This window comes from Corticium candelabrum, chromosome 18 (assembly GCF_963422355.1).
Source record: "Corticium candelabrum chromosome 18, ooCorCand1.1, whole genome shotgun sequence".
Classification (NCBI taxonomy): domain Eukaryota; kingdom Metazoa; phylum Porifera; class Homoscleromorpha; order Homosclerophorida; family Plakinidae; genus Corticium; species Corticium candelabrum.
The window spans coordinates 1,167,195-1,183,013 of record NC_085102.1 but is presented as its reverse complement, the minus strand read 5'-3'; the positions used below and the strand labels follow the sequence as shown (position 1 = coordinate 1,183,013).

Here is a 15,819-nt window from a genome sequence, read left to right as displayed (position 1 = left end):
CTGTTACAATGTACCGTGTACGGCTTCCTCTGGATAGATCTTCTAGGCACAGTTGCTGCAGCGCACAAACAATGCCAGTTAGCACGACACACTAGAGCAGGTATCGCGCATGCTCTGTTCATGTCCTGCACAAAGCAGACACACTTAGCGTACGGCTTCCCTAGGCGCCAAACTAGAAAAAAGCACAGTGAAGATGACCGTCATGGTTCTGAAGACGACTGCCTAAGTAAAACGGAAGCAGACCGATGGTAACAAAGCACAAGGAAGATGATGATAAGATACTGAACCCTAGAAGGGACGAAACTTCAAGATTTGAAATTAGATAAAGCTTTTCAATTTTGGTATAAAAACTAAGAAAGATGGCACTGAATGCTTGTTTGTAGACTTCATCTTAGTTTCCAAAGTTACGTTCCTTAAGCATGACTTGTGTCAGATTAGTACTACATTTGTTCTGATAAATGTTGCTTGTCTGTCTAACCAGGTTAAACTTAAATCAATACTAGTAGTTGTCTTTTAGATTGTTATCTGTGGGAAATTTTCTTGGCTATGAAATAAGTGTTTGACTACAAACAAACTCATTTTGCCAAGTGGCTACCGAAAATTTTCAGCTGCATAAATTCCAGGACATAATTTATACTAACTAGTAGGAAAATACCCTAACCTAAAGACCTGTACATGTATGTACGTAGATTTACTAATTAACAACGTATCATCTCAGTACTGTATAAATTATGTATTTAATTAACATCACTCCTTTAGGAAGACTAAAAAATAGATATGAAATTACAAATTTTGGATCAGTTACACCCTTCAATTCATGCCCGTAGGCTGGGGTTCGGCGGGTGCGGACGATCCTCCCGCTCAGCTGTGTAGGTCCGCTTTCGATCCAATGTAATGGCGCGCTAGACTTGCGCCCAGTCTAGGCTGCAAAGCTACGTGCGCTAGCTGCCAAGCAATCACATGTGCATAGGACCGTGTGGTTTCACAAATGTTGTTGGCCTACGCCAAAAACACGAGTGAAACCGCATGGCCCTCAGCAGCTGGTGCACGTGATGTAGCAACCTGAGGACTTGACACGAGTAATGGCGCGTAGTACGCAAGACGCGTCTCTCTATTTGATACGCCCTTCTAGTAGCATCGAACTTTGCATCTGCCCAATTTATATTGCGCATGTGGCATTCACTGGATATATCCCGCTGCTAGGTAGTAGCATGAATTTGCTGTGAATTCACATTAAATTTTAGTGTGAGTTCGTAGTGAATCCATGTTGAATTCGCCGGTAACACGGGCAAATTTTTCCCGGAATGTTGGGAAATTAAGCCGAAATTGACTCAAGTTTGCTTGTCTTGACCAACTATTAATTAAATGGTCATTCGTTCACGCGAATTCTTTGCAAAAATGGGAAAATTCAGGTAGGAAACCGTCGAATTCACACGGAGACCGACTGGAATTCGAATTAAAGTGCGTTCTCTATACTATTAGCATCGCAATTTTTCAACTCTAACTCTAATCTATTCGTAAAACACGCTGGGTATTCTAGTAACGACATCAAATTGTCAGAGCAGTCTGTCCAGACTTCTGCTGTAATATTACGCACCTCGATCCTCTGCAGTCTTCGCATGAAAATTTGACAAAACGAGCAATCCAGGCCGGGGCAACCATGCAAATTGATGCCAGCCTTCTCCTGGTCTTATCAGTCAAAGTAGTAGACTGCTATGCTCATCTTCATAATCGCAGAAACTAGCCTCGTCCCCAGACTTTCTCGCGCTAGTCTTGTGATCAATCTTGCAATGAGTTTTGTTTCGTTTTTGACTTGATCTACCGATCGAAGTTGTTAATGTTTTTTCGAGAATTTCTTGTGTTTTTTTCTCTAAATATATAATTCAAGACCAAAAAGACCACGCGACGAGTTTGTGTGACGTCATTAGTCCAATTTTGGTGTATTACGCACCCTCCACTTCTGAAGCCAGGCTACGGTCCTGCAACTATGGGTACTGAAACCCCAAGAACCCCCGCAGCTACGCCAATGATCGGTAAAGTATACATAAAGTCCAAATGAAATTTGACATTAGCATTACTCGTGTACTTCCCTAGTTCCTAGACTCGATGAAGTGCGAACGTAATTGTCTAGCCACGCCTATTCAGACAAGAGGGATGATGTCATCATGATGACGTTCGACAACCCACGTCTTGTAATTACGTGCCGACGTAGGGCTTTGTGACGTCATGCATCTGGCATGATTTAGAAATTTCAGCAATACACGTACGTACTTACAGTACCTACAAGAGTCATTCTACACTTTCCCCAGCCGCAATAGTTTTGAAACTTCATTCCGGTACTTGGTCTACGGCTAGAGGAGTAAAGGCGACCAGGTCAGGTGTGAGACCGGATGTCATGAAACCGCAACACGTCGATCTACATACCTGTAACGCCCCATGTCCTTGCCCACCTCCCTGCAGGTCAAGTTTGACGTCCACGCGCTGACGTGGGCACGAATGAATTCAGGAAGTTCGACCTTCAATTACCTATATATCTAAGACCTTCAAACAAAAACCAACGTAGTCTGCTCTGCTGTAATTTCACTCGTTTGATTATGTCGTGGATGCCCTCCTACATTGCAGTGTTGCTGCTAGGCCTAGCGGACAGCTCTACTGCACTCGATGGATCGCGTACCCAGCCGGTCATCTCGAGCCTAGATGGATCGTTGACGCACGACAGCGTCGCAGAAAATATTGTACGAATGGTTACAAGTTTGACAAGCGTCTCCATCAGCAAAATCGACTCGAGAAGCGGTTCTGAGCACACACAGCTGGCATCTGACTTTGATCAACACGCAAGAACAAAGCGTTTCAGCGAATACAGCCCGTATTCGAGCAACCCCTATGACCTCGGACCCATCAATCAATGCAGCTACCCTCAACTGGATGTGTGCAATTTCGAGAGCGGCTACGTTGTTCCTGAGTACGTAGCTCGGAGTCTTCAACAACAAAACAGTTTACTCAACAATCTTCATCAACAGCTTTCTTCAGTTCTGTCGTCCAGTTGCGTTAGTTCTTGGATGAACTTTCTGTGTAAAGCCACCATTGGCCCGCGATGCATTTCAAACACAACAGTTCGTTATCAGATCAACAACTACGACGTAAGTATTCTAAATTCTGAAGTTGCATGATTCAAAATCATATTATCGTGTTTACTGGTAAATTTCTTGGTTGTAATTGGACTGAGGGGTGTACGTAGGTTTCTATTAGATATTAATTAAGACAATAACAAATTTAGGCTAAATTCATTTTTTGTCTTTGCAAAAATTGGAACGCAGACTGCAGTCTCTGTCAACATGATAGCTAATTGCAGTATGCAACATCTAGTCAAGCTGTTTAAAATTAATTAGTTTGTCCAGCTCATCCGTGACCAAAATTTAACACACCTACAACTACAAATGGCATTTGTAAGTTGCAACATGCCTAGGTATGCCTAGGTGGTCAATTGGTAGGGCCTGTTCATGTAATTTCTGCTTAATAGGAATCTTTCTTTTTCACATAATTAGTAATACAGGGATCAGCATAAAAAACTTTGTTTAGAAATATATTAAATGGTACGTACGCGGCTATCTACACAGTGGGCAGCACATTGCTAAGAATTAATTAATACTCCATAAATTAAATAATAATTATTAACTGATATTAACGTTATTATTACTTCGATTTGCCTCGATCATATTTAGTAGGCTTTCTGCATGTTCCATCTTAGTTAACCTAGGCCTGATCTTACCCTGACTGACGTGTGCGCTCGACGGTACCTCGACCCAACGCAAGCCAAGGTGTAAGGTGTACATGATAAGACAATCTATGACCGTGCATTGCATGTATGTGAGATCTATGTTTGACTGATCAACTGACTATACACAACTGATACAGCATTTTCTGGGTGCTGTGTCATAATGGTATTTAGAATATTTAGAATAATGATATATTAAATTTCCTAAGTATCAGAATCAATTATGAGTTTTAAGAATAAATTTTTTTTCTATTAGATTTGTCGTCAGGTATTTTCGTCATGTCCACTTAGCTCAAATTTGAGCAGCAGTTACTGTCAAGAACTTACGCAAACAATGATATACCCGTTAGGCACATTATCTCTAGTCAACTGCCGACTTATCGACGTCGACGGGTGCAGGAATACCCGTCCGTCACCGGACTGGCTCGCTGCCCTATTCGAACGTCGCGCACAGTCAACTTCTCTTGACAACGAAGTAAGAGCACTAAACCTCTCGGACAGTTGCCAAGAAAAGTACGTCAGACTAGCTTGCACTTTGCCTACATGCAATTCTAGTGGACGTCTACAAGGTTACCGAAGCTCAACTCAATGCAACGACGTCGCAAACTGGTAAGATTATTGTGCAGATATTTGGACATGAACTGGTTGGACCAATTAAAGTAAAAATAAAAATTAATTATTTGTTATTTCAAACCGAATTTAACACGACACATGCGCACATCAAATGTTATTTTATTTTGTCAAGCTTAAATTGGATCGACGAACTAAGAAATTTAACTTGAGCGTATTTTGTGACTTACTGTGACTGATGTGTACGCATATTAATCGACCGTGTTGCTTTAGCATCAAAGACAACGAGGCGCGAAATATTTTCTCTGCTGTTAATCTATGTCACAGTTTGGGGACGCTAAAGCAGCCGAGTGGTTGTGCTGGAGAAACCGAATCGTGCAAGTCGGGCACTGCTAGCACTACGTACTACGTTGGAATATCCATTGCATGGTCGGTGTTGGCGCTCATTAAGAACTGCTTGCCGTTGTACTAAGTCCGACAAAGAGATGTTCAACAGTGAGTTATTTACGGACACCTAACTCAAATTTCATTCCTATGTGCATTTCTAAATGATCGTTTGCTTTCAGTGTGTGGGTGTGGCTGGCTATCAAGCTCATTTGCTGCTTATCATCGATCTTTAGACGCGAAAGATGCGTGTAGACTCAATTATTGCCTAATCTCTTGCTGCTTCCTTTTCTTTGCGTAACCTTTAATTGTTTGCTGCATCTGTTTGCAAGTTGTTGGCGCTTTAAATTGTCACGAATAGACGTGAGCATTCAATATTTCTTGTCTAATTTGCTTCGCTGTTAGGGGCCGGTCACTTCGGGTCTTCGCAGCCCGGTTAAGTCGCGCACACCACTAGGTACAGTACCCACGACTCTGTGATCAGTAATAAATTCTCCTTTGTCAACCACAATTCTCGTGTTGCTCTATCAATGCACGTGGATTACGTTCTGATGTCCAATGACATAGCCCGTTATCGAATTGCTTTTGCACTTGTACGACGAAAGTCACATCAGTGCAGTGGCACTCGATAATGCAGTGCGCATTATGAATCCGCCCACTATGGAGCTCAAGTATCTATTGGAGTTATTCGAACAAGATCAAATCGGTGGTATGGCGCTCGAGCGTGCCCTGCAGACCCTGTGGATGAAGAGCTAGTATACCTCTTTCAGTCGGAAAGAAAAGATAATCGGTGATGAAGCCCTCGACTCGGGAGTTGCGTGCGCTAAGATATATCAGAAAATATGGACGTAAAAAAAACCATTAAAATACTTGAACGAGGATGTCACCAAAGATGAGTCGTACGACGAACCTTGGTGTATGCCCGGTTTCAGAGAAGGTCGACGAACAAAACATGTCAAAAAATAACCTGTCCATAAGAAGAATTGTGTATAGTGGGATGATCTACGTAGCAGCGAGTCTGTTGCTCAATCGGAATCGGCTTCGGGATCGGAATGAAGGGCGGTCCAGACGAGGCACAACTGCACAATTTCATCGTGATTCTCTTCTGGAGACATAGCCATGGCCCAGTCGACGTCGGTGGCACCCCATTCCAGACATTGGCGCACGATCTCGAGGTGACCGCACTCGGCCGCAGCGCGCATGGCTCGTTGATGTCGGTGGCGCCCCATTCCCGACACTGGCGCAGGATCTCGAGGTAACCACCCCAGGCCACCTCGAGCATGACCCGATTGTATTCGGTGGCACCCCTTTCCCGGCACTGGCGCACGATTTCGAGGTGACCACCCAAGGCCACTCCGCACATGACCCGATCGTAACCACATTCCCAAGACTTTCGCACGATCTCGAGGTGACCGCTCCTGGCTGTTGTGTACATGACCTCGTTGATCAAGGTGGCACCCCATTCGTGGCACCAGCGCACGATATCGAGGTGACGACCCCTAACCACCCAGCATATGGCCTCATCGTATTTGGTGGCACAAAATTCCTAGCACTGGCGCACGATTTCGAGGTAACCGTTCTCGGCTGCAGAACTCATAGCTTCTTGGATGTTGGTAGCGCCGAGCTCCCTCGCCAAATGCAACATAACACTATGACCCCACTTGGTAGCTATAATCATCATAGCACACTGATAGAGGGCACGTTGGTTCATGATGCAAGCTCTTCCATTGGGATGCAGTTCAAAACCCCTAGACTCCTAACCGTCGTTGAAAATGTATAGGAAGAGCGGCAAAAGATTCACCACGATAACGTACCGCTTCAATTCTCAAGGATATCATCGCTGTGCTATATTATAGAATAGTTATTTCTCCAGTAGGGCGCAATTTCTTGACATTTCAAGAGACTCACACAAACGTGCTTATATATAGGTTATCTTATTTGTCTAAAAGGGCTCAACTTTGTCTATAGACAGTAGGAGCACAATTCTGTGGCTATATAACTAGAGATGCTATTTGTCTAATAGGGCGCAACTTTCCTATATATAGACAGTGGGCGCACAATCCAGCGGCGTATACTGCAGAAGAGTAACCCTTTATATATAGAGCGGTCAAAATAGTAAATCTCCATATACTGCTAAGTACTCAATACTCGCAGACAGTCATAGAAAACCCTAAACTACCCACGTATAACTAGGCAGAGAACAACACGAGAATTGCGGTTGACAAAAAAGAATTAGTACTGATCACAGAGTCGTGAGTACCCAGTGGTGTAGGCGACTTATTAGGGCTGCGAAGACTCGAAAAGGATGCGAAAATACGGGGGAGGCGCAGGTGGTATCATTTTGACGCCAGATATACTAGTTCGCCATAAACATTTTCTGAAGAATTATGCAGGAGTCCTGATTTCTGTTGTAATTGCTTTAATACACTTGAGCATGCAATAGCTACTCACAGCTGTAGTAACGATCAAATCAAACTGCTGGTTGTAAGTAATGTAACAGCTTAATTACATTAGGACGTAATCAAGCTTCATTGTGTTGTTCAGTGTAATCATGATCTTCTCTCCGCTTGTTTCTCTCTAAGTCTGGCAGATTACTGTACTGCAGTTTTGACGCCATAACTGATCAACCATTGGCCTAGATGATGATGGCTAGTGACAATATCAATTAACTAATCAACTTCTGTGTAGCTTGTAGAACAAATCAGTCCAAACTCGATCATTTGATGTACAGTGTCCAACAGTACCACATACAGCTAAGTGAATAGCCAAACTGTGGGATACTACCTCACCTTTACTAGAGCTGTCACTAGTTGGTGTCAAAGCTGCAAAGCATATTGTGTAGGAAAGAAACAAGTGCTTGATAACCAAATCTACCCGTTGTTTACTGCATAACAAGAACGGCTAGCAGTTGCACATGTTACAGAGCAAACATATTTTTCAGATGAATTTGTTAACTCCTACAAAGCTTGCTTAGTTCTTCATGTCACTACAATCAGATGTCATAATGTAATTTGCTCTTTATAGAGAGCCGCGGCCTTGTTGGCTGGCAGCCATCATACAACTGCCAATTTACTGGTAACCACCAACCGAAAAAATCTTTAAACTCTTCAATAAAGAAGAATTTTAACTTAACTAAATCTGTTTCTCTGTGAACTTACTGCGTTTGAAATATACAACTTTAGCTACTTTCTCCGAACCCGTTTTGCTGTTTTTGTAAGCTTCTTTAGTTCTTCCTCACTGTCTGCCTTTGACACTTCAGTTTTTATCTTTTGATCGTTATCCAACTTCCTCTTCCTTCGACCTCTAGACTTCTGAGCTGTAAAAGACACATGAAGTAAAGACTTGAAAAAGTTGTACATTATCTAGTTGAGAATGTAAAACAATACCGCACCTTTGGGAGCAAGAGGACCCGGATCACCCTGCAACAGATTAGACATTCCTTAGTAATCTTTAATACAAACTATCTTAGAGTACACTGAATTAAGTTATCACATGAAGAAATTAATTGCAGTGTCAAACTAAAACAATAAGCTAGTTAGCACTTCTCCAGAGTAGATGACTATATTTGATGTTTTCCCATGCTGGCCTGAATGATTCTTTTATCATGATGTGCAAAATAGGTAAAGATACGTAAGGAAGAGTTTGTTGAAACATACATTCATTTATTAGTACTCTATACTTTCGATTCAGAAATTAGTCTGTGTACTGTAACTGTATTCAAGATATCAATTTTAGTGATTTGACCCGCTGCAAGACTGTATTGGCTTTGGTGTTATGCTTACAGCAATCGAGAGGCCATATAGCAAAAACGAAACTGATTTGTACATTCTGTTAGTGTTTTCAATCAGTATCCAACTGTGGTCGCACATACCATTCCAAATGCTATAATGCGCAACATTTAACTGGTATTTCCACTCTGTACTAGATAACTCACCTGATGTCCATCCCTAATCATTCATCGGTATGCATGCACATAGCTGCTAGATGACTTGTACACTGAGTGAGTCTCCATACTACGCATAGCCTTCTGATGCAGTAAAAGGATAGGGATTGAATTAAATTCATGGTGGAAAGTATGAGTTACGTGCAACAGCTAAATGAGCTGACGAACATATCAGTTTACCTTGAACCATACTGTACGACCGCTATGATCAATCAAATTTTTCATTCCAGGTTTGTAGTAACATTTCAGCCATGATTCAAATGCGGCAATCAATTCTTTGTTAGATGAGTTGTAGCCTGTTCCTACTGTTGATTATAACAAATACAAAATTAAAGCATTTCCATTCCTTTTCCTTTGCAGAACGTAACAAAGAACTTACCAAATGGATCAGGAAAGAGTCCATCTGGGAGTCTTGCAGTGCGATCTCTAGGTGTGGTTGCTAATAGAAAAATAAAGTGTATTGATAAATGTCAGTGTGACGAGTAATAATTTAAATACAGTAATCTGCCATATGACATACGGAACCAATATTTGGAATAAAGCAAGTTAGTTAATTAAGATGACCCCACAAATTTAGAAATTCACTATTTGCAGAAAGTGTCTGCAACAGTTACAATAAGACACTTTTAATAAATGCAAAGCCACAGGCTTTGAACCCAATGATTAATAATAATTTACCTATATGGTGTTGAGGAGGACCATGCAGCCCATTTCGTTAAAGAGCACAGGGTAGAACAGTTGGTAAGGTTCATAAACAGTTGGAAATTATTGATGTTGGGAGTGATGAAAAATGCTGTAGCAGTATAGATAGATATATTAGATAGATACATGTAGATAGTATCTATTTGATCAAGGAAACATCCTATCAGCCAATGGCTGGTCTTCCTAAGAATCCTGTTAAAATTCATAATAGATTAAAATAGATTAATTAATACACAGTACAAAGTTATATTACATTAAAAAGTCTACGATTTAAAATATAGTTTCAAAAATAAATTCAATAAAGTATATAGTCATAAAGTAGAAGACATAGCGTTCCACAATTGCGCTCTTCTATATGAAAAGCTCCTTTTTAAATATTTGCTTTTAGGTCTTAATAAAAGCAATTGTCCTCATATCTGTGACTTCGAACTCCCACATCCTTAGATCTCACTGCTTAGAAGTAGGGGAGGTGCTGTCTTCTTTCTGATCTTAAAGCGGGTTTGCTGCTTTGATAGTCTCCTCTTGCCTGTAAACACCTCCAATGCCAATCCTCAAGAAAGAGTGTAACAGTCCAATAAAAAAAGAAATTTCCCACTTACGAAATGTTGTCCAGGGTCCTTTGGAAGCTGAAATTTTAATGCACCAAAAACTGCTCAGAACAGTATATGCTTTGGAGCATATTGAATGAATATGATCAATCCATAAAAGCTGATCATTGATCAACATTCCTAGATATTTACAGCACCCTGATCTCTTAATTATCTGTCATGACAGAAACGCTTCTACATTGGAGACTCCTTTTTCCTAGATTGACGACAGCTAAACAATATACAGATCTTGATGCATTTATAAGTGTCCCGTACGCAGTACATGCGTAATAAGTAATACACAGTGTAATGCAATGTCAAATCAACATGTTAGCAGCTCACCTAGAGCCATGACTTCTAGTGGAACAGCTTGGCATAACTGCAAAAAATCACAATCTGCTGCTTCATGTAAACGTTTTCTCCTCTGCACTTTTCCAGTTGCTCTCTTCCTACACAACTGCTTCTTCAAAACAGACACAATTTAGCTATTTCACGACATTTATTTCCTCTAATGAATGTTTAATTAATCTCATATTGCTCACATGCAATTGAAGTTTAAAATTAGCTGTCTACTCGCCATTGGCGACTAAGACCAGTGATTTGACTGGTGAACATGAATGATTTGGTCACCAAAAGAAGCAATGAAGCATTGCAGATGGTGGACTTACAAGTTATCTACAGTACGGTAGCTGCTCAGTGGAGTACTAGTAGTAATGTTGCCATAAATGTACATAGCTGGCAATCGCTCTCTTCCAATCTAGAAGTGCATGATACAGTACAGTACAGTACAGTGCACTACAGTACAGCAGCAGTACAGTACAGTACACACTACAGTACAGCAGCAGTACAGTACAGTACAGTACAGCATAGTACAGTACAGTACACTACAGTACAGCAGTAGTACAGTACAGTACAGTACACAATATACAGTACAGCAGCTGTACAGTAGAGTACACTACAATACAGCAGCAGTACAGTACAGTACAGAGGCGCCGGAAGCAAACGAACACTGGTATGACCTAACGCGCGCTAAAGGGCGTGGCTACTCACGTGATTCGATAAACTGGTAGGTTTCAATTGTCGTGACATCTGTCATGACTGGTCAACACAGTCAAGACGTGACAAGACAAGACCTTTCAAGCATTAACTAGAGCATCAAGAATCACACACTGCAGGCTGGGCTGCTGATAAGAAATATATTAATTATTTAATTAGCTATATCATTAGACCGGAAGTTTGAGGCAAACAGCCTCTGGTGGAAGCACACATTTTGAAAACTGGTCCGGCCATGACTGGACCAGCCGAACCAGCTCCGGTGCCCTTGCAGCACAGTAAAAAAACTACAGTACAGTACAGTGCAGTACAGTACACTACAGTACACTACAGTGCAGTACAGAACAGTACACTACAGTACACTACAGTACAAAGAAGTGGGCACAACTCTAAGCAAAGGGAACCTGCTCCATACTTTCTGGTTATATTTAGATACGCCAGACCAGAACAGTTTTATACAGATTGTGCCAGATCCAACTTTCCCAAGATTTGTAGATTACACAGACAAATAGTCCTGAGTATTCGTCTCTTCTAATATTAATATGTATGTAGTAGCTAGAATACTCACTGGATGCGTGAGTTTAAAGACAGCTTGTGTGAAACAGTGAAGCAATACCAAAATGGTGTGATGCATACTAAATGAATGAGAGAAGAGAGATATGCACGTAGAATAGTACTGTACAGACAACGATAAAAGCAACATCACACCTTACCTCATTCTAGCACAAGTAGATAGCTAGCTGTATATACCACCATGTGGCACATGCAAGCAGTAGTATGTTAGACGTATAAGACATGGGTGCATAGATATGACGGCCGCCTGATTGAAGGAGTACTGCTAAATGTCTCAAAACTCAAGTATGACCAATCATCTTGACTGCAGCACAAATATGTAAATATAATGGGCGCGTATCTATATCTCCATGCAACTGCACTTTAACAACCGTTCACTGGTAACTAACAGACCATGCATACTTAGCTTTGTTCTTCATAACTTCATTAGCCCGTAAAACTGATTAACCATTCTAAGAGTACATGAAATATATTTATAATGAATAACATCCATACCTTTGGTGCTTCCTTGTCATGTGAATTTCCAAACAAAGACTCGAGTACTGATCGTGCACATTCAAAAGGTCGAACATTGGCCCTAATGGCATAAACAGAATACATACACAACTATACAGAACTCTAATTCATTGAACTGGGTCAGTACAATAACGTCAGTAAGGCAGTTCATACCTGTCACTCTCTTAAGAGCTGATATTGGACGAAAGAGAGTTGCACCGATAATCAAATCAGTTATCTGTTATAAGGTGCTCTAGGCATATTGGTTTATATCGGAATCGGAAAATCTTGCATATATATATACACTGATAGATTACACAAGTGTAGTCAGTCCGTTATTAAGTCCACGAGTTGTGTGCATGTCTGCAAAGAAACATAAGTCCCCCATTTGGGACCATTTCAAGGTGGCTGAGGACCTGCAAGGCTTGTAAAACATGAAAAGTAATGATTATCTATAAAATATATCAGTATCGACTATCGACATCGGCTTTTTTGGACTGGATATCAGTTATTGGAAAATGGCCAAATACCCTTATCAGTGCAACTCTACTAGTAGACTCAAGCCTGCTATATAGAATTGGAGAACATAACGACAATAACTTGAATCATGACAGCAAAGCAGAACAGTAAAAATGTAAGCATCGTTAGTAAAAACATATCATAATGTGGCTATAGTGCACATAGGTAAGCAAACACATCATTAGCTAAACCCAGGGTTCAAAAATTGGTCCAACTAGTTGTCAAAAATTTTATGCCATTAAAATTTTAGTCTGGGACGTCATGTTGATATCAATCAACTATCATGGTGTTTAGTGGTATGCCGCCATTTTGTATGGCCTTCTAAAATTCAGTGCAGTGCAAGCATAGAGCGCAGTGTTTCCACAACAGCATGCAACCGAAAGTATCCAACACACACATTACCGCTGAGCCAATGGATACCACATGTTACATTTTACAGAGATAGTCTTCCCCAGAGGCAAATAGTGATAGCTAATTGAATTAGTAATTAAACGCATACCACCTCTACAAAACAATTTCAGAAGTTGTCTGTTTCTTGCTACAAAAATCATATCTACCTATTTTGATCTACAGGATTTACCATTGTCTCTAATCAACTTTAGTTTGTTTTTAAAACAGCTTAGAACGTCTTTAGAAACTGTTTATACCACCACTAACAATCGTCAGGCTAAAGTGATTCTAAAGCTGGTAGCGACTAGCTTTAGATCTTGTTTAGAACACCGATAGGGCAGCACGTGAGCTGTTCACGTGCAGCACATGCGCTTGTGAGCAAAGACGGAATTACAGACTGATCATGATTTCACCATTAGCTTCAGACACAGTGCAAACATCGCTAAGATCCGTAACCACTGCCTTCCATTCGTCAGGCAAAGCCATTCAGTAGACGATCAGAAAACGCCGTTTCGACATGTTACTCACCAGTGCAAGGCGCCTACAGATACCGTAAAACTAGTTACAATTAAAATGTAAATTTCATAATGTTTTTCAGAGTGCTTAAAATCAGGCTTACCAATCAATAAGTATCAATGAAGTGAAAAATAGTAAGCAAACAATCTAGTCACTCTACACTGACGGCACGTCAATAGCCATTCCACCATATATGGTATGATACCTGCTGTACATAGCCAGAACCTGTCCAGTCCAACTATTCCAACTAACTATTCCATTAACCATCTGCTCTTCCAGTTGTATGTTAACAAGCATATAGCAGTTGCCTTGTTACCCGAGGCATGAAATGCTAGGATACAGTAACACCACCGACTGGACGACTTGTTTGATCCGTGCCCTGTGTAACACATGACCATACATATACTAAATCATATTTTTGTTACTGTCGAATAAGAATACTCTACAAAAACACTCTAGTTCCTGCATCTGCGTCGCAGACTGTGTTGACATGTTTTGCAGCTCTAGGCAATGCAAATGCTCTCAGAGTGACTGCAGTTGCATACAGTCTGATCACCGTTGTCCTGCTTGTATTTGTCATGGTAGTCTCACGTAGCCAGACCCTTATCCGCCATGTCATACGTCCAGACTATTGTCCGAGGTGGTCAAGCTTAGGGTTTAGTCACCAGGGACCGCACAAGCTTTACGTTGTCTGGAGTCACACACTCTTACCACCTTGTTCTCCAAAACCTTAGATATAGCTATATAATATATCAATTAAATTAATCTGTTGTTTCATAACACTGATGCAAAATGGCAATCAAGTTCAATCAACTGGCAGTTACAACTACTCATTGGCATGGATTCAGATGCATGCCAGAGCCGTATAGGAATGCAAGAGTCTCCAGACAGCACAGACAGAAACCGTATAAAACTAAAATCCTCCATATAATCATTACTCAACTAAAGATCATAGTAGTAACCACGCCCACCTGGTCAGAGCAGTACTTGGCCATTTGATCTCTGGTATTTGTCAGACTAATACAACTGTCAGATTATTGCAGCATGCCTACTACATTTGAAAGTTGATGGTATGTGTTGTCAGATAGTGAAAGTGTAGGATCATATAACCTGTCAAAATAAGGTTTGAGTCTATGCCTACTATCTAACAGGCTTATATGTTAACGAATTCAGAGACATTAGTGTACTCTATAGCAAAAAAAGGTAAGGTCTGTTCACCCTGGCAACTGAATCGCGATCCAACCGCAACGCTGTCCACACTTGCAACTGGATCACGATCCGATCACGATAAATCCAATCCACATCGCGAGGTGATTTCGATCGTGATCAGTTGAATCCGATTAGAAATTGTGGACATTACCCTCACATACACTACGTGCCTATACGCGTGTAGTCGGAACATCGAGCACTCCTCACTCGTCTTTGTTCTCGCTCACCTTACGTCGCTGTATCAACGCTTTCCAAAAGCAAAGAAGCCACACGTACGCATCAGTCATCAGTCACGTGATATCAAAAATGAGGTGGAGGTATCGTTTTCAAAGTGCAGTGTGGACGCTCGCTATCCCAATCGGATCGCAATTCAATCGCAATCCATTCTGGTCTAGTGTGGACAAGCCTTTAGGTAGCGATATCAATAATACTTTCAACAACATCAACTTCTCAAATACATATTACAATTTCTTACTTTAATTAGACCTTCATTGATTAATTGTATGGTCAAATAAATTGTTACCTGAACAAGATTTCTGCTCTTAGATAATTGCCAATGCCGTTAAAGTATTTCTGATCCATCATGACTTCGCAAATCGGTTTGTTGAAAACAGATTTCTCAAGGTTCTCCTCAATGTTCTTCCTGAATTCTTTGTGTTCATCAACAGGATCAGGTCCCCTGTCATCTCCCCATCCTTCTTTAACTTGCCATCCCCCAAACCGACGGACGTCTACAAAACTCAGCGCCATAACAGGCTTCTGCAATGTAAAGAATGTCAAATGAGCGTGCTTGTGCAGCTCGTCCGATTTCGTGAACTGAAACTGCCCGGACATTCCCATGTGAAACAAAAGTCGAACGCTTTGGCGGCTAGTAGACTGCGGTGTGAGAATCAGGCTCATTTCCTTGCCTCTCACTTGGCTGGTGATGGTGTAGCGAGGACAAGAAAACGCGAGGTCTTCACTCCTGTGAACATCCGATTTGCAAACTTTACCAGTGAATACGTGTTGCCTTCCGACGGCGTTCACAAAGGAACTTGCCATGTGCAGCTCCGGCAGCTCGGGCATACTGTATAATAACACGCAAGCACACGACGCTGCGCTAC

The 15,819-nt window shown here is 41.3% G+C and overlaps 2 protein-coding genes across 3 annotated transcripts; one reads left to right on the top strand and one right to left on the bottom strand.

Annotated features, from left to right (window-relative positions):
- The first annotated feature begins 2,551 nt into the window (after positions 1 to 2,551).
- LOC134194188 (uncharacterized) lies at positions 2,552 to 5,104 on the top strand. Its single transcript, XM_062663112.1, has 4 exons — positions 2,552 to 3,140; positions 4,032 to 4,384; positions 4,619 to 4,840; positions 4,912 to 5,104. Exons 1-3 carry the CDS (start codon positions 2,595 to 2,597, stop codon positions 4,815 to 4,817), a joined length of 1,098 nt encoding a protein of 365 aa, XP_062519096.1. The 5' UTR covers positions 2,552 to 2,594; the 3' UTR covers positions 4,818 to 4,840; positions 4,912 to 5,104.
- Positions 5,105 to 7,550: 2,446 nt separating this feature from the next.
- Positions 7,551 to 15,809, bottom strand: LOC134194197 (endonuclease 8-like 1). Of its 2 annotated transcripts, none has more exons than XM_062663123.1 (7): positions 15,240 to 15,809; positions 12,083 to 12,164; positions 10,304 to 10,424; positions 9,052 to 9,111; positions 8,853 to 8,977; positions 8,121 to 8,148; positions 7,551 to 8,045 (listed from the first exon to the last, which is right to left on the bottom strand). In XM_062663123.1, exons 1-7 carry the CDS (start codon positions 15,779 to 15,781, stop codon positions 7,912 to 7,914), a joined length of 1,092 nt encoding a protein of 363 aa, XP_062519107.1. In that variant the 5' UTR covers positions 15,782 to 15,809; the 3' UTR covers positions 7,551 to 7,911. The 2 variants fall into 2 exon arrangements, with proteins under 2 accessions (XP_062519107.1, XP_062519108.1); XM_062663124.1 differs by having other exon boundaries at positions 10,304 to 10,421.
- Between the last annotated feature and the right edge of the window lie 10 nt (positions 15,810 to 15,819).

Excerpts from the sequence above, each read along its gene's own strand:
- LOC134194188 (XM_062663112.1), top strand. The coding sequence starts at position 2,595 with ATGTCGTGGATGCCCTCCTACATTGCAGTGTTGCTGCTAGGCCTAGCG. Across the intron at positions 3,141-4,031 it reads ATCAGATCAACAACTACGAC|ATTTGTCGTCAGGTATTTTC; the intron begins GTAAGTATTCTA and ends TTTTTCTATTAG. Across the intron at positions 4,385-4,618 it reads TGCAACGACGTCGCAAACTG|CATCAAAGACAACGAGGCGC; the intron begins GTAAGATTATTG and ends GTGTTGCTTTAG.
- LOC134194197 (XM_062663123.1), bottom strand. The coding sequence starts at position 15,781 with ATGCCCGAGCTGCCGGAGCTGCACATGGCAAGTTCCTTTGTGAACGCC. Across the intron at positions 10,425-12,082 it reads ATGACAAGGAAGCACCAAAG|AAGCAGTTGTGTAGGAAGAG; the intron begins GTATGGATGTTA and ends TCTGTTTTGAAG. Across the intron at positions 8,149-8,852 it reads GTCGTACAGTATGGTTCAAG|GGTGATCCGGGTCCTCTTGC; the intron begins GTAAACTGATAT and ends AATCTGTTGCAG.